Source organism: Microcebus murinus, chromosome 10 (assembly GCF_040939455.1).
Source record: "Microcebus murinus isolate Inina chromosome 10, M.murinus_Inina_mat1.0, whole genome shotgun sequence".
Taxonomy (NCBI): domain Eukaryota; kingdom Metazoa; phylum Chordata; class Mammalia; order Primates; family Cheirogaleidae; genus Microcebus; species Microcebus murinus.
In genome coordinates, this window is record NC_134113.1 from 12,318,643 (window position 1) to 12,344,288 (window position 25,646).

The 25,646-nt window shown below is 53.6% G+C and overlaps 1 protein-coding gene across 2 annotated transcripts; it reads right to left on the minus strand.

Moving 5' to 3' along the window:
• Positions 1-750: 750 nt before the first annotated feature.
• On the minus strand, positions 751-24,939 carry MCM5 (minichromosome maintenance complex component 5). 2 transcript variants are annotated; one of them, XM_012787037.3, is made up of 17 exons: positions 24,855-24,939; positions 24,419-24,593; positions 22,616-22,742; positions 22,407-22,535; positions 19,173-19,345; positions 17,427-17,582; positions 15,725-15,891; positions 13,685-13,856; positions 12,588-12,699; positions 10,421-10,564; positions 9,992-10,057; positions 9,638-9,814; positions 8,663-8,775; positions 6,627-6,755; positions 5,145-5,287; positions 3,073-3,200; positions 751-1,089 (listed from the first exon to the last, which is right to left on the minus strand). In XM_012787037.3, exons 2-17 carry the CDS (start codon positions 24,583-24,585, stop codon positions 988-990), a joined length of 2,205 nt encoding a protein of 734 aa, XP_012642491.3. In that variant the 5' UTR covers positions 24,586-24,593; positions 24,855-24,939; the 3' UTR covers positions 751-987. The 2 variants fall into 2 exon arrangements, with proteins under 2 accessions (XP_012642491.3, XP_012642490.3); XM_012787036.3 differs by having other exon boundaries at positions 24,814-24,928.
• Between the last annotated feature and the right edge of the window lie 707 nt (positions 24,940-25,646).

Here is a 25,646-nt window from a genome sequence, read left to right on the forward strand (position 1 = left end):
CAAACACCAAATGCCACGGAGTCTTGCTCCACGGCCTGGCCCGCTGGGCACTGCACTAGCAGCTCTCCCTGATCCTAAGCACACTGCGTAAAGCAGATGCTAGAGTCACCCTGTTTGTAGGTTAGGAGACTGAGGCAGGAAAGGTTCAGTGAATCCAGGCAGTTCACCTGCCACACCACGGCACTCACCCACCCCGCCAAGCTGCTGGGAAACAGCTGAGGCAGGTCAAACTTGCATGCTTCCACACATTGGATCCCACCGAACCCTCACCAGACTGGCTTCATTCTCCCTGCTGAACAGATGAAGAAACTGGAGCACAAAAGTCACATGACTTGCCCAAGAGCCTAAGTGGCAGACCCAGGTTAGAAACCCAGGCCTGGTGGCTCATGTCTATAATCCCAGTACTTGGGGACACCAAGGCAGGCGGATCACTTGAGGATGGGAGTTCAAGACCAGCCTAGGTAATATAGCAAGATCCTATCTGAAAAAATAAAAAAATTAGCCAGTGTAGTGGCTGGTGCTTGTAGTCTCAGCAACTTGGGATGCCAAGGCAAGAGGAATGCCTGAGATCAGGAGTTTAAGGCTACAGTGAGCTATGATCACTCCACTACACTCCAGTCTGGGTGACAGAGTGATACTTTGTCCCAGAAAACAAACCCAGGTCTGTCTGGCTGCAGAGCCTGTTCTTCCTCTACACTTGCCCCACTGTGAGGGCAGAATGGGGGATGACAGGCCACCAAGTCAGAAGCCTACAGATATCCACGGTTTTATTGTTTCTACACACTCCAAAAGCACATTTCCCACAACTGCATGGGAGGCAGTGGCCCAGAGGCAGCAAGGCGGGAACAATGGCTTCTTCCTCCAGGGCAGAGAGAAGGAGCCTGGGAAGTCTGAGGACAGCAATGTGGAGGCAGAGGTGACGGCAACGTTCTTGATGGCAGCTGGCAGCAGAGGGGCCAGGCGAGTCCATGGCAGGGTGGGGCGGGCTCACCTGAGGCGGTAGAGGACCTTGCGCTGCATGCGATGCTGGATCTCGCCCCGCCGCAGCATGAGCTGCAGCACCTTGTGGATGGCGTGCTCCGGGTATTTCTGTGGAGCGCACAGCTGGATCAGGGAGCGTGCTCCCCAGGGGACCCACACAGCCCCTAACTCATGGGGAACTTTACACACTCTCCCTTGACCGTAGGATGGCTCACGCTCCCAGAGCACCTACCGTGTTTCCCCGAAAGTACGACCTACCAATAAAATAAGCCCTAGCAAGATTTCTAAGCAATTGGGCAATATAAGCCCTACCCTGAAAGTAAGACCTAGTAATGGGTGTGGCTACACTGCATATCTGCACAACCCATGCATTTCTTGGTAGAGCGGTAAAGAAGACGAGCAGCCCTTCTCATGTGCCCCATCATGACAGCTACTATCGCAGAGGTGACTGGAAAGCTGCAGGCTGCCCCACCAACAAGGTCGGCTCCCCCTGTCAGGTCCCGGCCATCCTGTGCATGCTGCAAGCTGAGGCTTTGAGGGGAAAATAACACATCCCCTGGCCGGGCATGGTGGCTCACACCTGTAATCCTGGCACTCTGGGAGGCCAAGATGGGAGGATCGCTCAAGGTCAGGAGTTTGAGACCAGCAGACCAGCCTGAGCAAGAGCGAGACCCCCTCTCTACTATAAATAGAAAGAAATTAATTGGCCAACTAAAAATATATAGAAAAAATTAGCCGGGCATGGTGGCGCATGCCTGTAGTCCCAGCTACTCAGGCGGCTGAGGCAGGAGGATTGCTTGAGCCCACGAGTTTGAGGTTGCTGTGAGCTAGGCTGACGACGCCATGGCACTCTAGCGCAGGCAACAGAGTGAGACTCTGTCTCAAAAAAAAATAAAAATACCTAGCACTCTGGGAGGCCGAGGCGGGTGGATTGCTCAAGGTCAGGAGTTCAAAACCAGCCTGAGCAAGAATGAGACCCCGTCTTTACTATAAATAGAAAGTAATTAATTGGCCAACTAATATATATAGAAAAAATTAGCCGGGCATGGTGGTACATGCCTGTAGTCCCAGCTACTCAGGAGGCTAAGGCAGCAGGATCGCTTGAGCCCAGGAGTTTGAGGTTGCTGTGAGCTAGGCTGACGCCACGGCACTCACTCTAGCCTGGGCAACAAAGCGAGACTCTGTCTCAAAAAATAAATAAATAAAATAAAAATAAAAACATAACACATCCCTTGAAAATAAACCCTAGGGTGTCTTCCTGAGGAAAAATAAATATAAGATCCTGTCTTATTTTAGGGGAAACACGGTACTGTGTACCAGGCATTAAGTCTTCACATGTTAATTCATTTTATTCCCAAAAACCCTGTGTAGCTGGTGGTAGGATTATGTTCACTTTACAGGAGAAGAAACTGAGGCACATAGAGGCTGTCACTTGCTCAAAGTCACACAGCAATTAAGTGGTAGAGCTGGGACTTAAGCCCATCTGACTCTAGAACTGAAGCTCTTGACACCCCGAAAGCCATCTAAGCCTCAGTGCGCTCGCCTACAGAGCAGGCATGAGACCAAAGACTCCATAAAACTGCTCTAAGGAAACAAGAGGATGTGCAGGAAAGCGCACAGAGACCACGAACCGGGACTGCCCCTGCGACGTTAAAGGTGACAGGGTCTCCACAGCATCGGGAAGCCCCATGTCCTCTCTATGGGCCAACAGCACCCTGGCCAACGAGCTGGAAGCCCACGCCTCCTGGCTCTGCCCCGCCCACCCTCAAAGGCCAGGAATAGATGGAAGGGCTGGGGAAACACGGCCGTGGTCCCACCAGAACCAGCCAGCTCTCTTCTCCCTCCCCTTCATGGGACAGAAAAAATACTCCTACCCTTGACTGATGTAGTCCCTAAAAGAAAAATAATGGCTGGAAAAGGTATGAGACAAAGGACAGCTGCCCCCTCCCTCACCTCCACCCCCGACCCCAGTCTGCTGAGCAAAAGGACACCCGTGCTGGGTGGGTGGGAACCAGGCCATGGGGACGACCAGGAGGCGCCCTGCCCCCAAGGCGGGCTCACCCCCCCTGCCCCTGCCCCATGAAGGCTCACCTGCTTGGTGAAGTCCTGGATGATGCTGTGCTCAGACACCTGGGAGCCGATGGCAAAGCGGCGCTTGAGCTGCTTCTCGATGCGGCTGAGCATCTCCTGGTCCTCCTGGCTGGTAAAGCCCTCCACCCCTGTGGGCAGGACGGGCGAGGTGGGCAGGATTGAGGTGCTAGGGTCCCCAGTCTGCCCACAGCAGGAGTTCTTGGAGAGATGGAGGCCTCTAACCCAAGGAAGAGCAGCCCTAACCGAGCCCAGAGGAACAAGTTAGAGAAGGGCATCTAGTGCCAGGCAGCAGGGACCTGACCAAGGAGACAGGACAAGGCAAACGTGTGGGGAAACGCTAGGGGCAGGGCGCACACCAGGCGCAAGGCAGAGGCAGGAGCTCAAAGACCAGTTCAGGGTACCAGGGACCCAGTCAGAGTGGCAACTAGGGGCCGGGTCCTGTGGGCCCCTATAGGCCACAGCACAGATTTTGCTGGAGAAGCAGATTTAAGATGGAGGGGACCACCAGCAACCCAGGAGGGAGAGCAGGCTGCCCTGGGGACAACGTCTGCAAGGCGCCCCGAGGAGCCCTCCGTAATCTCCCATCACTGCTGCGGAGCGGGTCCCCCCTGCTGACCTAGTGAGGCAAACTCCTACACAGCCTACAAGGCCCAACTCAGATTAGCACCACCCCTAATCCCCCTTGCCCTTTTTGTGTGTAGCACGTCAGAGAGCCCTCCCCTAGCAAATGTCTCCCGTGACAGAAGTGGCTCCAGGGCAGAGACTGAGTCTTTACCAAGGCAGGTATGGGAGCTGCCCACTCGAACATGTCAAGCCTGCTTCCTCCTCAGGGCAAGTGACACTTAAGTGCTCCCTCCACCTGGGAGCTCCTCCCCCAGGGAGCCACATTTCCCTTCACACAGGTCACTGCTCCACGTCACCTACTCTAAGAGGCCGTGCCCAAAGCCCCGATGAGAAACAGCACCCTCCTTTTCAAACACACCTGGCCGTCACCTCCCTAACTGCACTCGTCACCATCTGAACTCCATTTGCTTCTGGGTTTTTTTTTTTTTTGAGACAGAGTCTCGCTTTGTTGCCCAGGCTAGAGTGAGTGCCATGGCGTCAGCCTAGCTCACAGCGACCTCAAACTCCTGGGCTCAAGCAATCCTCCTGCCTCAGCCTCCCGAGTAGCTGGGACTACAGGCATGCGCCACCATGCCCGGCTAATTTTTTCTATATATATTAGTTGACCAATTAATTTCTTTCTATTTATAGTAGAGACGGGGTCTCGCTCTTGCTCAGGGTGGTTTTGAACTCCTGACCTTGAGCAATCCGCCCGCCTCGGCCTCCTAGAGTGCTAGGATTACAGACAGGCGTGAGCCACCGCGCCCGGCCTCCATTTGCTTCTTGACTGCCCATCTCCCCCACCAGAATGAGAACGAGAGCCCAGAGGGGCAGACACTTTGCGGTTTGTTTTATCTTACACTCCCAGCAGCTAGGACAGTGCTAGCAAATGGTGAGCACTAACACAGTATCTATGGGGTGAAGGAAAGGATTTATCCTGGAGAGCCGGGGCCATCATCGGCGCTCGGGGACAGTCTGCTGAAGGCTGACAGAGCAGGTAGTACTGCATATGGTGGGGAAAACGATGGCCCGGGGTAGGGAGACCTGCACTCCAGCCTAGAGCCTGGTGACCCCAGGCACCAGAGAAAGGCCTCTCTCAGCTTTCTCATCTCAGATGGGAGGGGCTGACTGCCCACCTGGCTTCCAGGGGGCAGCTGTTAAGAAAAATGAGGGAAATGGCTCTGCAGGTGCTGAGAATGGTTATGAGAGCAATGAACAAGAGCGCCAACTGTTGTCCTCAGCCAGCAGTAAGATTATTGTTGTTACTGACCTGGGTCAAGAGGATGTGTTCAAGGATCTGGAGAGAAGCTGCTGCTTCTCGTGGTGGAGGAAAACGGCATGGTGAGAAATGGGGACAGGGATCATAGCCAAAAGGAAGCTCAGAGCAGCTCAGCAAATGTGGAGAAGCAACACACCGCAGGCTCTGCCCACAGACCACCTGAGACCACGTGTCCCATCCGTCTGCTCACCTGACAGGGTGCCAGACAAGGCAGCATCCAACGTGGACACCTGGAAGAGCCTCAGAGCCTCCTCCACGTCCGCCTCCGTGGCAAAGGGCTGCAGCTTCATCTTGCTGAGGGACTCGGCGATGCGCACGATGGCCTCCAGCTGCCTGTGGGAACAACAGGGCGCTCAGGGCAGCCTCTCCCCTCCCTGGCCACCCCCACACCAGGGAGGCACTTGCCCAGAGTAGTACAACTATGGTGGAGAGGACCAGCTCACCCCGTCATACATCTCCCTTTTTGATTGGTCATAGAACCCAATGTTTACTCCAGCACATACTAATCCGCTAAAACACAATTCCCAGCCCCCCCCCTTTTTTTTTTTGAGACAGAGTCTCACTTTGTTGCCCAGGCTAGAGTGAGTGCCATGGCGTCAGCCTGGCTCACAGCAACCTCAATCTCCGGGGCTCAGCGATCCTACTGCCTCAGCCTCCCGAGTAGCTGGGACTACAGGCATGCGCCACCATGCCCGGCTAATTTTTTGTATATATATTTTTTAGTTGGTCAATTAATTTATTTCTATTTTTGGTAGAGACGGGGTCTCGCTCAGGCTGGTTTCGAACTCCTGACCTTGAGCAATCCGCCCGCCTCGGCCTCCCAAAGTGCTAGGATTACAGGCGTGAGCCACCACGCCCGGCCTCCAGCCCCTTTTGCACCCAGGTCTATCTATTGATATGTGACCAAATTGTGGCCAATAAATCATAAGTCCAAGCATTGTGTCGGAATTTCAGGAAGTATCCTTAAAAAGAGAACTCTTTTCCTTCCTTTCCTGCTACCTGGACTGTGGAGGTGACGGCTGAAGTTCTGCAGCCATCCTGGACTCTGAGGGTTGGGGTGAACCTGAAAGGGCCCAGGTTCTGGGATGCTGATGGCTCTGAGGAACCATCACACCAGTCCCGCACCACCTACCTCCAGACAGTTTTACATAAGAGAGAAATAAACTTCCAATTTCTTCAAGCTATTTATTTGGGTTTGCCATTACATATGGCCAAATTCACTTCTAACTAATCAGTGCTGGTGGCAGCTGGATTCAAACCAGGTAGCTGCCAGCTCTTACCTACTTCACTGTCTCTATAAATGCACAAGAGTGAGCAGAGCTAAGAGCTATGAAAACTAAGGCCCAAAGAAAGAAAGCAATTTCCCCACAGTGGGCTAGAGGCTGGGGCTCAAGTCTCTTGACTCCCAGGCCTGGGTCCTTCCCTCCCCTCAGGCCTCCCCGCAATGGGAGAAGCCAGACCAAATTCACGAGAGGGTTCCAGGTTTTCCCAGCCTCAAATCAACCAAGAAACACAAACGATCGAGGAGACCACAGCTTCTGCTCCAAAAGGACTTCTGCCCAGCCCTACCAGGGGCCTGAGCCAAGTGATTAGCAACGGCCACTGTCGACGTTACACCCTGCTTTGCAGAGCGAGGCCTGTCTGCCCTGGTCCAGCCCTGCCACCTGCTCACCGCACGGTGATGGGGATGCTGGAGCGGCGGTCGCTGTCCCTCTCGTGCTGACGGGCCCCGCTCCGCATGATAATGTAGCGGTTCTTCAGCTTCTCTGCAGCCTCTGCTGACAGCCGGGGGCCACATTTCCTGCAGGACAGTGGGGAGCAGTTGGTGCGAGGCTAGGAAAGACTCTCGGGGCACCCACCCCGTCCCCTGGCACTCTGCTGGCTTGCAAACATGCACCTTCCCACCACACCACAGCTGCCTGCTCCCGTGGGCTGAGGACAACACGCGGACAAGATGCAGGTGAGCCCTGCCTGGGGTGGGGGCCACAGAGACCACAGAGGAGGAAACTGGCAGCTCTGTCAGGAACCAGGTGCAAGAAAGCCAGGTAGGTCTGCAGCGTTGAAACTGCCCCCTCCTCACTGTTGGTTTGTCACGCCAAGGGGGGTATTGCCCCCACACATGCTGCTAACAGCAGCAGCATCACAGCAGCACGGAGGCCCACTGGGTGGTGGGCTTCACAGGCGTCTCACACTTCTCCACCTCAACACATCTGGGGATGACACCCACAAGAGGCTCAGTAGTGACTGCATTCCAGGGACCAGGGAACACGTTAGACTCCTGGGAGGGTGGGCACAGGGAGGTCTGATCAGCATCTCCTCCCTTCCTATCCCCTCCACCCCTGGCTGACTGACAACCACCAATTTTGGGACAGGCCTAGATCACCCATCCTAATGATGAGACTGAGGCCTGGAGGGAGGGTGGGAGGGAGCTCCCCAAGGCTACCTGGGGACTTAGTGTAAAGGTGGACTACAATCCAGGGCTCCCTGACTCACACCTGTGGGCCAGAGCTCAGAACCTGAGAAGACCCAGGGACTGCCCACTCACCCTGGGAGAGGTGTTGAATTAGCAAACCGCTCGCCTACAGTGCTTCAGCCCCTCATCAGGACAAAGAGCCCTCAACCTTCGGGTTTTAGCCCCTTCAATAGACAGGCTGGGCATGGTGGCTCATATCTGTAATTCCAGCACTTTGAGGGGATCGCTTGAGGCCAGGAGTTTAAGACCAGCCCGAACAACATAGCAAGACCCCATTCTCAAAAAAAAAAAAAAAAAAAGAAAATTAGCTGGGTGTGGTGGTGCACGACTGTCACGCCACCTACTTGGGCAGCAGAGGCGGGAGGATTGCTTAAGTCTGGGAGTTCAAGGTTGCAGTGAGCGATGATGTAACCACTGTACTCTGGCCTGGGTGACAGAGGAGACTCTGTCTCAAAAACAAAACCAAGGTAACAGCAAAGGTAAGAGGTGTTGTATGTCAAGAATCTGAGTGTGGCAGTTAAGAGCACAGCCTCCGGAGGCAGGCACCTGGGTGCACTTATTGGCTCCACTGTCTCCTGCATGAGACTTTAGACAAGTTCCTTAACCTTCCTTTGCCTCAGCTTCACCGTCTGTAAAATGGAGTAAGGGTACAACCAATCTTGCAGGGTTCTGGGAAGGGTTAAAGCTCCCTCACATATAAAATATTCAAAATGCCTGGCACAAAATAAGTATTATATGTATGATCACTATTCTTGAAAATCTATGACAATAATAATTAACATTGTAGCTGCCACTTACTGCGTATTTACCTTGGGCAGGGCTACGCCAAACACTTACTTATCTTGTGCAATCCTTACAAAAACCCTAGGAAACACCAACCTGGGGAAATCGAGGCTCAGAAAGGTCAACCAACTTGCCCAAGGTCACACAGTGGGGGTGGGTATTACCCAGAGCCAGCGTCTGTAACATCCACACTGCACTGCCTCCCTGCATGTCAGACTCCGGGAGGTCTTCATGACCATCTGATCCCTACCCTCGGTGTGGGGATGGGGAAACTGAAGCCAAGAGCCACACTGACCTGTGCAAGGTCAGACAGGAGCAGAGCAGATTGAACAGAGCTAAAGACGGGACAGCAGCGTGTGGGACAGGGAGCAGCAGGACCAGGAGTCTGGGCTCTCTCCCACCCCGGGAGGCCAGGCAACCTCACCCCCAGGGGGCCTGCGTCCAGGACTCACGTTCGGCAGTAGGCGATGAACTTCTTCAGCTTGGCCAGGTCGATCTCGCCCTCCACGGCCTGTGTCTGGGTCAGTGCGCTCACGTGCAGAGTGATGACATGTTTGGCCAGCATCTGGGGGGCAGATGGGACACCAGGTCAACCATATGCCCTCCCGAGCATGAATCTGAACAGAAAAGTAAACCAGGCAGGGAGGGCTGATGGGGCCCTGGCATCACAGAGCCAGAAAAGGTGTCAGGTCACAGGCACACTCATCCTGCTTGCTCAGCGCTAGCCCTTCCTCCTGAGAGGAGTGTGTGGATTCTCCTTTAGAGAGAGAATCAATGCTCCTTGCTCCCCTGCCCCATCCATGTGGCTCAGGTCGGGGTTCAGCCTGGATACCCACTCTCTGGGGCATGTCTGCTTCAAGGATGGACATTTGGTCTATACAAACCAATGAGAGTCCACTGTGTGACTTTTGCTAACAACTACTGGAAAAAAGGAGGCCTCCTTTTCCCAGGGGGCTGTTAAGCTAAAAGCTAGTAAGACTTTGCCACCACATGGGGAGCAGCTGCCCAAGAACAAAACTTCCACCAAGAGAAGCAAAGCAGAGAGGCCGAGACAGAGCTGTTTGAGAAGCCGGTTCTACCTGGGCGTTAAGCCTCTAGACTCTATTCTACAAGCCATTAAGTTATTTTTCTTTCAGAAAGCTACTAACTATAATTACAGTTCTATTACCCATAACCCAGTGTCTCCTCCTCCATTTCATATATGAAGGACTAAGGGCCCAGATCACACGGCACATCACTCACGGCAGAGGCAGAGCCAGGCCGTAGGACCCCAGACCTCTACGTCACTGCTCTGCAGTCTGCAGCAACCACCATCTCAGGTGCGCCCCTCTTAAAGACCAATCCGATTTGGGACTTCACTAGCCGAGGTTCCTGTTTGCCGGCCCCCTGCAGCCAGCCCCAGGGCCACAGCCCTGCCCCGCACGCACCATATCCCTCTCCTCGTTGTGCTCGTCCTTGACGATGAAGATCATGTCGAAGCGGGACAAGATGGTGGGCATGAAGTCAATGTTGTCCTCTCCCTTTGTCTCATCCCAGCGGCCAAACACTGAGTTGGCAGCAGCCAGGACGGAGCACCGGGAGTTCAGGGTGGTGGTGATCCCAGCCTGAGGGGACAGAGGAGTAGGGGAAGAGATGACAAAGAGCCCCGGGACATGCCTCGCTTGTGCACACATGCACACGGGCCTAGGCAAACAGGACTCAGACCCCGCCAAGCAGCGCAGCCTGAGGATGGCTGGACCAGCGGCTGTGGCAGGGTGGGCCCCCCAGGGTGGGCTGCTCACCTTTGCGATGGAGATGGTCTGCTGCTCCATGGCTTCGTGGATTGCCACGCGGTCATCTTCTCGCATCTAAGTAGGGAGAGAAACACCCATCAGACCCACTGGGTAAGGCAGCAGGGAACAGCAGCAATAGGAAAACCGGCAGTAGCTACCACTCCTGAGTTCTGACTCCATGCCAGGAAATGGGCCACTTCTAATCACAGTGACAACTGTGTGGGCTTGGCTTTCCTCTCCCCACTCTCCAGATATTGAGGCTTAGAGAGGTTAAGCAACTTCCCACAGTTACCGCAGAGTGACAGGCCCAGGGACTGAACACAAGTCTCCCAAGCCTAAGGTGGTTTCTGCTAGCTGAGCACAGGAGGTCACGCACCCCAGCCCCACAACTATGGGTGCCACCCACCTTCCAGCCATCACCTGCCCTGCCAGACTCACCTTGTCAAACTCATCGATACAGACGACCCCACCATCAGCCAGGACCATGGCTCCGCCCTCCATGATGAAGTTCCGGGACGAGGGGTCCCTCATCACTGAGGCTGTCAGGCCGGCCGCGCTGCTGCCTTTTCCAGACGTGTACACCTGGTAGGTGGGTGGAGAGGTGAGGGCCCAAGGACAGTCCCAAGCTTTGACCCCAGTAAGTCAAGGGGACCCAGAGGAGTGTGATTTGCCCAAGGTAACACATCCAAGCTGGCTGCAGAGCACAGAACAGGACTCAAGGCTCCAACTCAGTGCTCCTCTCTCTGGAGGGGGAGGCTGCCCTGGGCCTCAGCATGCCTAGAGGTTCTCCCCAGCAGGGCGTCACACCCACGGCTCACCTAAGCCTCGCCAAGTCCTGAGATGCAGCACTGAGGGCCCAGCTCACAGATGAGCAAACTGAGGCTCAGAGGAGAGGAAATGGCCTCAGGGCTGGGATGGGGACTCCCCACCTCAAGGACCTTATCATCTTTGTACAGACCTGTGTGCCACACACACGCTGCCACTGAGCCCCTGAAATGGGGCAAGTGCCACTGAGATGTCCTCAAGTGCAAAATGCACATGGATTTCAAAGACTCGGTGCTAACAAAAACATACAGTATCTTATTAATAATCATCTATATTAAATTGTATGTTGAGAAATGATAGTATTTTAGATATAGTGAACAAATATATCATAAGACTCAATTTCACCTGTTTCTTTTTTATGTGGCCACTAGGAAATTTAAAGGACACACATGTCTCCCACTTGCAGTTCGTATGACATTTCTGGAGAGCGCCGGTGTGGGAGACTTGGCACCTTTCCTATCTACCCAAAGACCACCATCTCCCGCTGGACAGCCCCATCCCACTGACCACAGCAGTCAGCCTCACTCCTGCTCTGACCCCCACCCACTCAGCAATGCAGCAGAGGACCCACCCAGCTCATGCACAATCGGGTTCAAACCCTGCTCTAGAGCTCACCAGCAGGGACCTCAGGCAGGCAAGTAGACATTCTGCACCTTAGTTTCCTCATCCATACAATGGAGGTAACAGTGCCTACCACACAAGGTGGAAGTAAGGATTAAATGCCTTGGCCGGGCGCAGTGGCTCACGCTTGTAAACCTAGCACTCTGGGAGGCCGAGGTGGGTGGATTGCTCAAGGTCAGGAGTTCAAAACCAGCCTGAGCAAAACCCGTCTCTACTATAAATAGAAAGAAATTAATTGGCCAACTAATATATATAGAAAAAATTAGCCGGGCACAGTGGCGATGCCTATAGTCCCAGCTACTTGGGAGGCTGAAGCAGAAGGATCGCTTGAGCCCAGTTGTTTGAGGTTGCTGTGAGCTAGGCTGACACCAGGGCACTTACTCTAGCCTGGGCAACAAAGCAAGACTCTGTCTCAAAAAAAAAGGTTAAATGCGTAAATATGGCCAGGCATGGTGGCTTACACCTGAAATCCTAGCAATCTGGGAAGCCGAAGCAGGAAGATTGCTCCAGGTCAGGAGTTCGAGACCAGCCCGAGCAAGATCGAGACCCCCATCTCTAATAAAAATAGAAAGAAATTAATTGGCCAACAAAAAATATATAGAAAAAATTAGCCAGGCATGGTGGGGCATGTCTGTAGTCCCAGCTACTTGGGAGGCTGAGGCAGTAGGATCGCTTTAGCCCAAGAGTCTGAGGTTGCTGTGAGCTAGGCTGATGCCACAGCACTCTATCCCGGGCAACAGAGTAAGACTCTGTCTCAAAAAAAAAAGAAAAAATGCGTCAATATGTCCAAAGCACTTCCAGCAGTGCCTGGCCCTTGATTTTAGGTATTTTTGTTATAAATGTCCTTATTTAACAAATGGGTAAAACCACACAGGGAGATTAGGTGACTTGATCAAAGTCCACAGCCAGTTGCTGGCCAGGCTGAGACCCTAACCTCATCCTAGCTCTCTAGTGTTCCTATCCCCATCCCAAACCTACACACACACCTGCTGGTTCCCGTCCTCCCCTTGCCTCCTCTGCCACACCAACCTCAGCCAAGAGTGAGGAAGAGATTCTGGGTGAGCTGGCCCATCACTTGTGAACTGAGGACCCAGCGGCCCTGCCCTGCAGCCCTCCTCCCTGCTGGGACCGGGCGGAGAGACGGTCCCAGGCCACTCACCCCAATGGGAGAACACTTTTCCACGAACTTCAAAAGCTGGGACTTGGCAGTCCCAGGGTCCCCCAGCATCAGGAGGTTGATGTCTCCTCGGCGAGTAAGTCCATCAGGCAGTCTAGGGGAGGACGGGTGAGTGGACAAGGTGAGAATCCTCCTGAGGACTGGGACTCAGGCCGATCCCCAGAATGGTGGGCTAGCAGTCACATCCCCTGCAACCTACGATGAGCCTCAGAGCAGGAGAAAAAGCAGGGGCTGTGGCCCAAGGACCCAAGTTCATACCCAGCTCTGCAGCCCCCTAACCATGGTAGCCTGGCCTAACAGAGGAGAGAGCTTGCTCCCAGGAAATGGGACTCATGGCTGTGCTCAGGCCCACCTAGCAAGATCTGACAAATGTTCCTCCCAGCTAGAAAGAAACAGATGGGAAACTGCCTGCAGGCTGTGCACAGTGCAATGAAATGAGCACCAGGAGGGCAGGCTCCTGGATCCCCCACATGAGCTGGGGAGCAAATTCTTTTACATTTTTGTGCCTTGATTTCCTCATCTATAAAATGGGCACAACAGCTTCTTTCTCACAGGGCTATTATGAGGACTGAATGGGCTTCAGACACATAAAGACTCAGAAGAATGCCTGGCAAAAGAGGAAAAAAAAAGAATGCCTGGTATATAGTAAAAACACAGTAAATGGTAACTGTCAGTGATGTTATCACTATTATCCTATTATTTTATAGTTTCAAAAGGATACATAATATCATTTAAGTGTCAGGTCTTTCACCTCTTTCATTCATGTGGAAACTTGTGTTCAGAGAGGGGACAGCTCTCACCCAAGGTCACTTGGTAAATAAGTAGCAGGTCAGAGATTTAATCCCTGGCACCCAGACAACTCCATGCCAGCGATCTCCATTGCATTTGCCAGGTCCCGGGTGAGACAGGTGCCCAGATCTGCCTTGGCAAGCCTGGGAGCTGGCAGAGGTGCCTGGGGGTGGGAGACAGGCTGAGGGCCTGGGAAACATGATAAAAGCACTCAGTCCTGATCTGCCAGCTGTCCTACTGTGGGCCCCGTCCCCAGCTCCCCCCAACCCAAAGGACCCAGACCCGCTCACCTCTTTCGGGAGCCCCCAAAGAGCAAGCAGGCGATGGCTTTCTTCATGTCTGTGCCCCCAAAGATGGAGGGGGCGATACTCTTGGAGATGACCTCGTAGACGTTGGGGAGGGAAGCCAGGCGACGGAACTCCTCCTCCTCCTGTGGGCTCACAGCCCCAGCAAAACTGCGGCCTGAATGGGGAGGGCAGGGCAGGTTCATGAGTTCATGTGAGGGGTTGCCTCCTACAGCCCACTGCCCGGCCTGCCCCAGCTCAGGGACCTCTGGAGACAGCACAGCCTCAGTCCAAGTAAAGACACAGACCCGAGTGCTACCCTGCAGCCCCCAGCCCTCAAGAGTGACTTCGTGTGTTCCAGGGTCCAGGGAGTGAGAAGAGGAGCATGTCTGAGGAATTAGAGAGCCAGATCACATAGGCCCTTGGAGACCTCTGGAAAATCTCCCCTTTTGCCAAGATGGGTGGAGGGCCATCTCAGCCAAGGAGTGACATAGTGTCTTTGGTCATGACAGCATGCTTGCTCTGGCTGCTACAGAATAGAGACGGTAGGGGCACAATGGAGATAGGGAGACCAGTGAGGAGGACCAACAGCAATGCAGGGGAGAGACAGCGGGGCTCAGACCAGGTGGGGACGATGAGAAGTGGTCAGGCGCTGGACACACGGTGAAGCCAGCCAGACCTGCTGACTGATTAGATGTGGAGGATGAGAGAAACAGGAGCCAGTTTGAGGGTAGGGAAAGAAAGGGCAGCTTCGGCCACATTCAGTCTCAGTAGACATGTTAAGTGGACAGTTGGACAGATAATGAAAGTCTGGAACATGGGGAGAAGCCCAAGCTAAAAATGGAAATGTGCCAACTACCAGCCTATAGGTGGGTTCTGGTTTTTTTGAGATAAAGTCTTGCTCTGTCACCAAGGCTGGAGTGCAGTGGTGTCATTCTAGCTCACTGCGACCTCCAACTCCTGGGCTCAAGTGATCCTCCTCCCTCAGCCTCCCAAGTATAATAGCTGGGACTATTGGTGTGTGCCACCACGTCCGGCTAGTTTTTTCTAATTTTTTTTAGTAGAGACTGGGGGTGGGGGGAGCCTCACTCTTGCTCAGACGGGTCTCAAACTCCTGAGCTCAAGCGATCTTCCTGCCTCAGGCTCCCAGAGTGCTAGGATTACAGGTGTGAGCCACTGTGCCCAACTGTATAGGTGGTATTTAAAGCTGTAACTATCTAGGTAGTTTATGTAAATAGTGGACTTTGGACTGAGCCCTGGGGGACACACCCCTACAAATCAATTCACTGCAGCCAGACGGCTGGAACAAACCTGAAAACCCTCAAAGTGGTTCCTGCTACCCTCGGTGTAAGCACATGCTCCCATCTGATCATTCAAGGCCCTTTATGTGGCCCCTGCCACTGACCTGCAGATTCCCACAGGACCTGCCGGGCACTGAGCACCCTGGCCAGGCTGGGGTCTTCACCAGGTCCCACCATCCCGCACCGCTGGAAGATCGCCCAACCCCACCATCCTTCAAAGCCCAGCTCAAGCACCCCTCTTCAGGAGCCTTCCCAAGGCCCAGCCTAGGCAGGCCCCACCTTCTGCTTCTCTGACCTTCACACCTCCTTGGAATTACACAAGCCTGCATCTGACACCACCTCACCCGTGCTGTCCCCAGCGCTCTCATATTGCCTTATTGCTCCAGCTAGACCCTAGGTGCCTGCCTGCCTGCCTGGAACCCTGCCCTTCACTTCTCTTATATCTTCTGTCATAGCAAGGTAGAGACATGGCACTCAGTAATTCCCCTTGATGTGACCTGAGTGCTTCCGCCTTGATCCTGCCTTTAGGCAAACACCCTCAGCCCAGGGCCACAGCTAGGACCTACAGGTGGAAGTTCTTGGGCAACAAATTTTTGCTTAATATAAAAATGAACATTCTCATGCTATGAGCAATGCAAAGATGTCCTTCCTGGGCTACCTCATGAGGTAATGAGCTGCCTGTCAGCAGAGGTATGCAAGCACAGCCTTTTGGTAGAGACAAGCCAGGACCCCAAAGCCAACTCACCAGAGCCATCTGTGTCCACCTGGATGCCCAGGACACGGATGTAGGAGCTCCGGATGCCCACGCCCACCCTGTCACGGCCCCTGCTGGAGGTCAGGCCGAACTTCTTGATGGAGTAGATGCCCATGATGGTGACCCTGTTCCCAGGAACAACCTTGTCACACAGGTACCTGAGGGCACGGAGGAAGGAGAAAGGTTAGGTTCAGATCAGGGCAGCAGGTCCCTGATCCCACCCACCCCATGACACTCTTGGCTCTGAGCATTTTCACCAAAGGCACCCCTGAGCTGGCCCCACCCAACAGTACCCAGAGAGAGAGCCGGTCCCTCTCCTGTCACTAGCCACCCCTGCCTGGTGGCCCAGCTGATTGAAGGATGGTGCAGACAATGGTGGCAGCCAAACAGAAAGGCAGGTGGTGGCCTGACTCCCTCACTGAACTCATGAACCCATCTGTTATGCTGGCTGAGGGGGAGGCTCGGTGCCAGCCCACGAGCCCTCCAGAGGCCCCGTCACGTGGCACACTTCAGTGACATTAGGGGAGGACATCCTCCTCCTGCCCTCTAGCCTCCTTGCAGGGCCACTCCCTATTTTTGACTCTTTGTGGCTCCATGAGCTCACCCAAGTCATTTTGCCTCTGGGTTTTCATTTCCTCTTTTAAAAATAAGCTGCAGAAACAGGGAAGTGTCTAAGTTACTCAGCCAGTGCAGCATGGAGGGGACACTTAACAGCTGTGTGAGCTCAAAGTCACTGCACGTCTTTGAGCCTGGGGGGATGATAAAGTGATTTGACCTGCCTCAACGGCTATGGAATCAAGTGAGACAGCAGACACAGAAGTGCTTTTTACACCATCCGGAGTCACATCTCCATAAAGACCATCACTGTCACTATTAATATTCTATGGACCTCCAGCACCTCTCCCCATACCCACTTCTTAAGCTTTCAGGATCACGAACAGCCTGGGAAATAACACATACTAACTACTGCTAAACACTTGACATGCATTTTTGAGCAGTTCTATGAGAGATTAAGGACTGTCCATATCCCCATTTTACTGATAAGGAAACTGAGGCTCAGCAAGCTCGTGTAACTTGCCCAAGAGAGCAAGAGTCTGACCCCTACATGCTCTGTGGCCACTGATGAGCTAATGAAAGCTATGGATCTGCTCCTCAGAAAAACACACCCATACAGAACATCTGCACAACTTCGAGGTGTGCAAAACCAGGTTAAGAACCCTAGTCAAAGATCTCCAAACCTCCCACCCAGGTTAATGTGAGGGGCCCAGCACTCTCCCCGCTTCCGATCGCTCAGCAGAAGCTTCACGGAAAGCCTGGGGAGGAGTGGGGGGTATCAGGCTGGGAAGAGGCTTTCCCGGCCGTTGCTCATCTCGCTGTGCTGCCCTGGGCCTCTCAGTCTTAAGAGGGCTGGACAGATGCCCCTGGGAAAAACACAGGCTTTGGAAATCAACAGACTCAAAGCCTGGCTCCTCCACTCACGCAGTCATTTAAAACCCTGCAAGTTACATTTCCTTATCTACAAAACGGGCTAACGTGCTCCTGCAGAGTGTGGGAAGACGAGAGAGATGAGAGGAACCTACGGAAGCACTAGGCACAGAGCAAGCGCTCAGCAGCCAGCCACCTTCTCCACCCCAGCCACCACGCTCCAGATGATCCATGCCCCGCACCACCTCCCGGCCCCTGCCCGCCTCACCTGTCGCAGTAGAGCTGCATGTGTCTGGGCATCTCACCGTGGGGCACCGCGTCAGGCAGCTCCTGCAGCTTTAGAGTCTGGAAGTCTACACACTTGCACTTGTCGGGCATGATGAAATAGGGGTCCAGTGGGCACTTGGGGCGCCCGGCCTGATCCCTGGACGGGGGAGGGGAAAGGGTCACCAAAGCTACCCTGAGAACCCAAAGGCTAGGGCTCATTCATCCCATGAGTCAGCAAGGAGATATAGACAGCAGCGATTCAAGGGGTCTCCAACCTAAGCTGGGAAAGGCCCTAGAAGGAGGGCAGCTCTGTGGTGGACTGAGCACTGGATTAGGAGTCGAGAGAACTGCTTGAGGCCCAGCTCCTTCAATAACTTGTTGAGAGGTGGCAAGGTCACACTCACAGTCCCACTGAAGGCTCTCTGCATCCCCACCGGTGAAGAGAGGCAAGATCATCAACTCCCTTATTAAACCCCTGCTCGAATCCCAGATCTTTTCCTGCGAGATTCTAGGCACCTTTAGACCATTCTGAGCATCTCGGCTTCTACATACTCCTATGTAATAGTCATTCAACAAATATCAAAGCAATATATACAAGCAATTATCACAGCAAAGCATCTACTATGTGCCAGCCACTATTGCAGGTGCAGGGGATACAGCAGTGACCAAAAGGTCCCTGCTTTTGTGGAGCTCAAGTTCTCAACAGGGGAAACTGAAAAAACACAAGCAACCAACCACATGCCATAGCGACAGGTATGTGCCGGGAAGAAAAGTAAAAGTAGGCAGGAGAGAGAGACCAGGTATGTGTGCACCAAACATAAGACAAAGGGTCTGGGGAGGCACCCTGGTGAGGGGACATGTGAAGAAGTGAGGATACAGCCTGGGGGAAGATGCTCCGGGCAGAGGAAACAGCAAGGTCAACGGCCCTGAGAGCAGGGTTTGCTCAGTGCATTCTGGGAGCAGGCCGTGTGGCAGTGCCCGGGAGGGGAGGCAAGGCCAGAGGGAGCCAGGAGCAGACTGTGGAGGGCTGTGCAGGACTTGACTGGGTGAGACGGAAACAACTGGTTCACTTGCAGTGTCACGGGTCACCTGGCTGTTGGGTGGAGAGCAGACTGAGGGAGACACCAGTGATCACAAGGGACTGGGGAGGTGCCGCATTGCTCCAGTGAGAGATGACAGCAGCGTAGAAGAGGGCAGATGTGCATGGGGGTCAGGAAGCTGGGGAGGCACCAGCAGAGGAGCCAGGAAAGAGCAGCCAACGAGAGGGAAGGCTGGCTCAAGGTTGGAGAATGTTTTCTAGAGAGCTGGACAGTATGCGACGTTCTAGGTTCTCCGAGCAAAGGCACACTCTGCCTTTGCAGCACGAATGCAGTCATGGGCAACACGTAAACGAGTGAACAGGCTGTGTTCTGGGCTGTACCGCTGGCAGGCAGGATCTGGCCCAGTGAGTCAGTTTGCTATCAGAGATTCCAGGTAGACCACCCTGGACTACTTTTCCCTCCCAATGCTGGGCTCCCCACACAGGTTGTCTGGGCATCCTGGCAGGGACAGAACTCGCCATGGGACAGACACCATGCCACGGTGCCCAGGAGCCCCAGGGCATCAGATCTGTGCCAATCCCAAGGGCACACTCGTACCCCAACCCACCCCAGGGGGTCTCTGACAAGCAGCTCCAAGTGGTGCTTGCTGCTCCCTCATCCTTCCCCACTCAGGTCACCTCCCCAGTCCCTCTTGGCCGCACACTCACGTGTTGCACTTCCTGGGCAGAGCGTAGCCCTCCAGGCCGGGGCGCATGGCAATGTTGGTGAGGGTGTTGCGGCAGCTGCGGCACTGGATGGAGATGCGGGTGGCCTTGGCACGGACCGCAGAGGCCGCAATGATGATGCCGGGGATCTTCACCAGGTGTGACATCATGTCCGACTGTAACAAAGCCATCGAGAGGCTTGTTGGTTAAAAGAAGCCAGGGCACCTGTGAAATGTGCGGGGCAGTGTCCCAGACAGCGGCTGGGGAGGGCACAGAGCTGCGGGGACGCCACGGCTCTTCCGGTCAGCTCAGACACTGCTTTCAGAGCATGCGCCCAACCCCAGGCCACCTGGACCCAGGAATGCAGGAGCCACAGGCATAGCCTCTGCTTTTAAGGACCTCACAGCACAACGGGGGAGCACAGAAGGGAGCGCATTCTTCCACAGGACAGTCAGCCCTGCTCTTCGACAAGTCAATCATATATCTGAGAAAGAACTTGTATTCACAGTGTAAGGGAAGGCTGCTGTGGCTTAAGAGACTTAAATAACAACAGGATACGACGTCTGGTCCTGCCTAAACACACAAGCTGTAAGGGCGCTGGGGGTGATCGGGTAAACCTGAATTTAAAGGGCACATCCGATGATACTAAGGGATATCTGTTAATTTTGTTAAGGTGTTGACGGTATCGAGTGTATGTAAGAAAAGCTTTTTAAATGCATATTAAAGTATTTAGTGATAAAGTGCTATGTCTGTAATTTACTTTAAAATTCTTTAGCAAATGGCCGGGCACAGTGGCTCACGCCTATAATCCTAGCACTCTGGGAGGCCGAGGCGGACAGATTGCTCGAGGTCAGGAGTTCGAAACCAGCCTGAGCAAGAGTGAGACCCCATCTCTACTATAAATAGAAAGAAATTAATTGGCCAACTAACATATAGAAAAAATTAGCCGGGTGTGGTGGCGCATGCCTGTAATTCCAGCTACTCGGGAGGCTGAGGCAGGATAGCTTAAGCCCAGGAGTTTGAGGTTGCTGTGAGGTAGGCTGATGCCATGGCACTCACTCTAGCCTGGACAACATAGCAAGACTCTGTCTCAAAAAAAAAAAAAAAAATTCTTTAGCAAAAAAATAAAAGGAGAAAACAGCAAACAAGGAAAAATGTTAATCATTAAATCTAGGTGATGGTATATATGGGATTCTTACACCATTCTCTATGCTTTTCTCTGTGTATGAAATTTTTCATAATAAAAAACCAGAAATGTTCCTTTTATCACCTTCCCCTCCCATTCCCAGTAGGGTTTCTGGGACAGAGGGGACGGCTACAGTCCATGCTGGTGCTCCCGCAGAAGCCCGTGGGAAGAGGAAGAGACACACAGGAAGGAGGCCAGAGCCAAGTGGACCTGCGATGACCGGAGTACTAGAACCCTTGGAACAACCCACAGAGCAGGTGCTTTGGAAAATACCTACAAGGTCGCAGGTATCCTAGCACTTTAGGGTCACAGAGCTGGAAAAGACTGAGGTTGTCTTACCACCCAAGCCATCGTAACAGGCGACCCTTCACAGAGGCCTACTCCTCATCAAAAGGCACACCATTCTCTGTGTTTCCCGATGAGTCTGGGACGCTCATGCCTGGGCAGAGCGAAGCCTGCCTTGCTGGTAAGCAGCTGTCCCCACAAAACAAGTCCAATATCACTTCCACAGACAGGCAGAAGCTCGTGAAGCTGTTTGGTTCCATACCTGTTCACAGAGCCCCTCAAGACACTGATACACTTCACAGTCTGCAGCACCCACAGCCCTGGAACAGACCTGCCATCATGCTATGATAACCACAGAAGGCTTGTTGGGGACCCCAACAGAGCTTCAAGCAAAGAACAGAGCACAGCCTTCTGGGTGCACAGCCTTCTGGGTGCACAGCCTTCTTCACGATGGAGAAGGCGGCATTAGGGGAATGGGCCACATGGGGGCATCACTGAAGAACTCACCAAGCACAATTCACTGGACCCTGAGACGCAACAACCAACACCATCAACATCTTCCTCCTCACTGCTCTCCTGGCCTCCCCTCCTGCCTATTCTATAAATCTTCCACACAGCAGCCAGACAGATCACACAGACCTTTTTAAAATGGAATCAGACCATTCTCCTACTTATACCTCCACTGGCTTCCTACTGTGCTTCAAACAAAATCCAAGCTCCTTCCCATGGCTAGAAAGGCCCTGGCGATCTGGCGTCTCCACCTCCTTCCTCCTTCCCAACGCTTGTGCTCACAGGACCCCCACCGCACCAGCTTCTTTCCACTGCCAGGAACATGCTTAGTCTCCACCGCAGGGCCTTTGCACCTGCTGCTCCCTGAGCCTGGAAAGCTCCCTCAGACTGCCACGTGCTGGCTATCATCACTCAGATCTGGCTCCAGCATCTTTCTCAGAGGCCTTTGACCACCATAGGCCTCCCTTGGCCAGTCGTGTTGCCCCACTTTCTTTCCTTTTCTTTGTGCCTCTGATCCCAGTAACCTGAAATCATCCAAATGTTCCTTATCTGTTTCTCCCACTGTAAGCTCCAAGAGAACAAGGTCCTGCCTGTTTTGTTCACCATAGGGAGTATCTAGCTCAGCAGCAGGCATGTAGCAGCCACTAAATTTGTTGAACAAAACAAATAACTAAATAGATGACAGATGCTCACCAACTTCTCCTGCCTCTTCATTCCTCATTAGCCATGGTGATGATCTTTCAACACGGCCTTGAACGCACCATGTCCTCCTCACCTCTCAAGGCTTTGCTGTACCTCAAGCCAGCCCACCCCGTGGAATGCCCTCTCCTGTGTGCATGCTGCCCGACCTCCACTCAGATGTCACCTCTTCAGAGAAGTCTTCTCCATCTTATCTAGAGGGGCCCCCACACTTTCCAGTCACTCTCTTGATTGCTGTCATTGCATTTATAACCATCTAAAATTATCGTGGGTGACGTCTACTGGTTTACTTAGTTTCCCCAATGGATATAAACTGCAAGGACAGGAGTTCATTGCGTAGTTTGGTGTTGTTTTTACAGGACACAACTCAATGGCCTACCCACAGGAGAGGCTCAGTAAACACTTATTCAGTGCATTAACTTTCCAGAGCAGGAGACAGGCTCAGAGAAGTGCCTTGCTCAGGGTCACAGAACTGGCACCCAGCCCTGCTTGTTTCCAAAGCCCTCTGTACCACCCAGCGGCCACTGCCACCTCCAACTGGCCTCTCAGTGACCCACCTTCAGGCTGCGAACACTGGAAGGGCTGGCGTCCGACTTGAGCATGACCTGGATGTCCTGGAGCATCTCCTCACCGCTGGGCCGAGGCCGGGTCACCTCATCAGCTACCTCCTTGGCAGCTTCCTCTAGCTGGAGAGAAGGGCACAGACTGTTAGTGACTGGGGCAGAACATCCATGGGGTGGGTACTCAAGGATGGGGTCCTACTCACCAGCTGCAGGTGCTCAGCTGGCTGCTTGTACAAGTAGTCGGCCAGGTCCTCATCAAAGCTGGCCAGATCCTCCATCTCCACCTCAATCCAGTACTCCCCCAGGTTGTAATGCCGCTTGAGTTCATCCCTGGAGTGGGCAGGTCGGGGAGGGGAAGGGTGCAGAGAAGAGAAAATTTAACACTGGCTGGGGTGTGCTTGCACTCCTGTATCTGCCCACACCACAGCCACCCAGCCCCATCCTTCCCCTTCCCAAACACACATCTAATTCCAGATCCTTCTATTATTTAACCCTACAGAGGCTTCACACTGCCAACAGAAGCATCCTCCAAAGACAGTTCCATGGCAGCGGTCCACAAGATAGCTGAAGGATGTTTCAACCCTCAAGTCAGTATCACAAAATGGCAAACCAGGTCTTTCATTACAGGACTCCTCAGAGCCATTAATTCACTCTTGGAGACTAACAAGGCACACACACCTCATACCTGGAAGCTCCAAGGCAGCAGAGACCACATCTGTTTTATCAACCTCTAGTCAGATCCTTTGTGCAGAGCATCCCCTGGGACTACTGTCCCAAGGACACATTTGGGGACCTATGCAGTCTGCTCCTAGCCGCACAGTATCACAGGCCCTGTCCCCTCCTACCTTATGTCCAGGAACCAATAAAATGGCCAATCTGGCCCTGAAAGCCCCTTGCTATAGGAGGACACCCCACACTTCCACAAAGCAACTCCTGCTACCCAGAATGCTTTCCACACCTGAAACTCTTCCCTCAGCTCAAGGGTCACCTCAAACTTTAGCCCCTCTGGAAACCTTCCCTAACTCCTTTACATTCACCCTTTGAGGCAATTATCACCTTGGAATTTAGTTTTGGTCCCCATCACTCACTCCCCTGACTTATGAGCTTCCTGAAGAAGTTACATCTTTTCATCTTTGTATCTCAGTGTTTGGCACATAAGTGGCAGCCGCTGCAGGAATAAATGGGAGGCAGGAATGACTTTACCCATTTTACTGACAAAGAAACCGAGGCCCAGAGAGATAACTTATAAGTCACTCAGATAATCATTGATCAGGCCCAATCCTGAGCCTGCATTTTGCATATTCTCTGCATTTTGAAAAAAAAGATTGGGGGGGGAGGGTCTCACCATGTTGTCCAGGCTGGTCTCAAACTCCTGGCCTCAAGAGATCCACCCCCCTAGGCCTCCCAAAGTGCTGGTATTACAGGTGTGAACCACCGTGCCCAGCCATTCTCTGCATTTTAAGGTTGCAGGGATAGAGGCTGGCCTATGAGGATTGACACAATTAAATAGGAGCCATGTTGACCTTAAGTGCTACAGACTAGCAACCAGAACAGTGCCTCAGTGCAGCAAGTGCTTAATCAATGAAGGTGCAAGACTGGAATGAATAAATGAATGAGTGAAGTAAATCATAACTACCACTTCCACCTTTTACACGCATAGGGACCTGGAGTGCAAAAGGTAACAGACATGACCTGGAAGGACCTTAAGAAGCAAGTAACAGGGACATGGCCCAAGGCGCACTAGCTGGGTTGTTGGTGGCCCACTCAACAGGTGACTCACTCAAAAGTTAACTTCAGGGGAAAAACATACAAAACCTTATGCCGCTGGGGTGAGGGGACGAGGGGTGAGTCCCCTACAGGCTCCTTCCCCTGTCTGGGCCCATCTGTGCCGGCTGTTTACGACTCTAAAAGGGTGAGTGCAGGTGTGTGGCTGAACTTGATCTGTGCCCCCCACTCCAGCTCCACAAGCAGCAGTTGTACAAACGCCTCTGCCCTCCCGGCCGCACCTGTATTTGAAGGTGAAGCCAGTGCGGTCGGTGCCCACTCGGTACTGCCGCAGGAACTCCTTGAAGCGCTTCTGCAGCTGCGATTTGCGGGCCTGCCCCTCATCGGCCCCGGTGTCCCCACCAAAGCTGTCGCTGTAGAAAATGCCAGGGTCGTCAAAGCCCGACATGACTGCACCTGGCGTGGGAACAAAGAGCTGGAACAGGCTGGGGGCGGCGCCTGGGTCCCGGCCCGAGTCAGGGGTGCGGCTGACCCCGGATGCCTTCCCAGACCCCCACTCCGGTTCCCCAGGAGGAACCCTGCCCCACCTCTCCTGCGGCCCGAAACGCTGACACCCGCTCAGCACCCCGTGAGGCTGCTTCTCCCGGCCGCCACTCCCCAGTCCCACTGGCCTCACCTCTCCTTTGCCCCACTCCTCGAACCAGGGGAGACACGAACCTCGCTCCACGTTCCGCCGCCGAGTTTCGCGGGAAAAACTAGAGACCGACTTCCGACGCTACGGCCGCTGCGCCCCTATTGGTTCACCGGGGCCCTGCAGCCAGCGATTGGGCCGGTATGAGCGTACGACCCCGCCTCCAGGGACAGCTCCCGAATGAGATTGGCTGCAAGGCGCAGGACGTCACGCCTCCCCTCCTTCCGGGCTCCATTTTGTGTGCGGAACAATTTGGCGCGAAACTTCTGACTAGGAAGGAAGCGGCGGCGCTCGGCTGGGCGGGTGCAAAGATGGCGGAGGGGCGGGGCAGCCTGGCGAGTACGCGTGTGTTGCGGGTGCCTTTATGTACCTTTTTTTTTTTTTTTTTTAAGGTTTTGGGGTTTTTTTTTTGTTTTGTTTTTCTGAGACAGAGTCTAACTCTAACGCCCTGGGTAGAGTGCCCTGGGGTCACCCTGGCACTCAGCAACCTCAGACTCCTGGGCTCAAGCGATCCTCCTGTCTTAGCCTCCCAAGTAACTGGGACTACAGGCATGCGCCACCATGCCCGGCTAATTTTTTCTATTCTTAGTAGAGTGGGCCTCTTGCTCTTGCTCAGGCTGGTCTCGAACTCCTGAGCTCAAGCAACCTTCCTTTCTCGGGGCCCAGAGTGCTAGGATTACAGGCGTGAGCCACCACACACAGCACATGTGTACTTTTCTTAAGCCTTTTCGAAAGTCTCGTGGTAAAACAACCCCTTTCAGAGCCGGGAGAGTTCGGAAATGATAGGGGCCCAATGCCCCGTTTTGCAGCGGGAGACC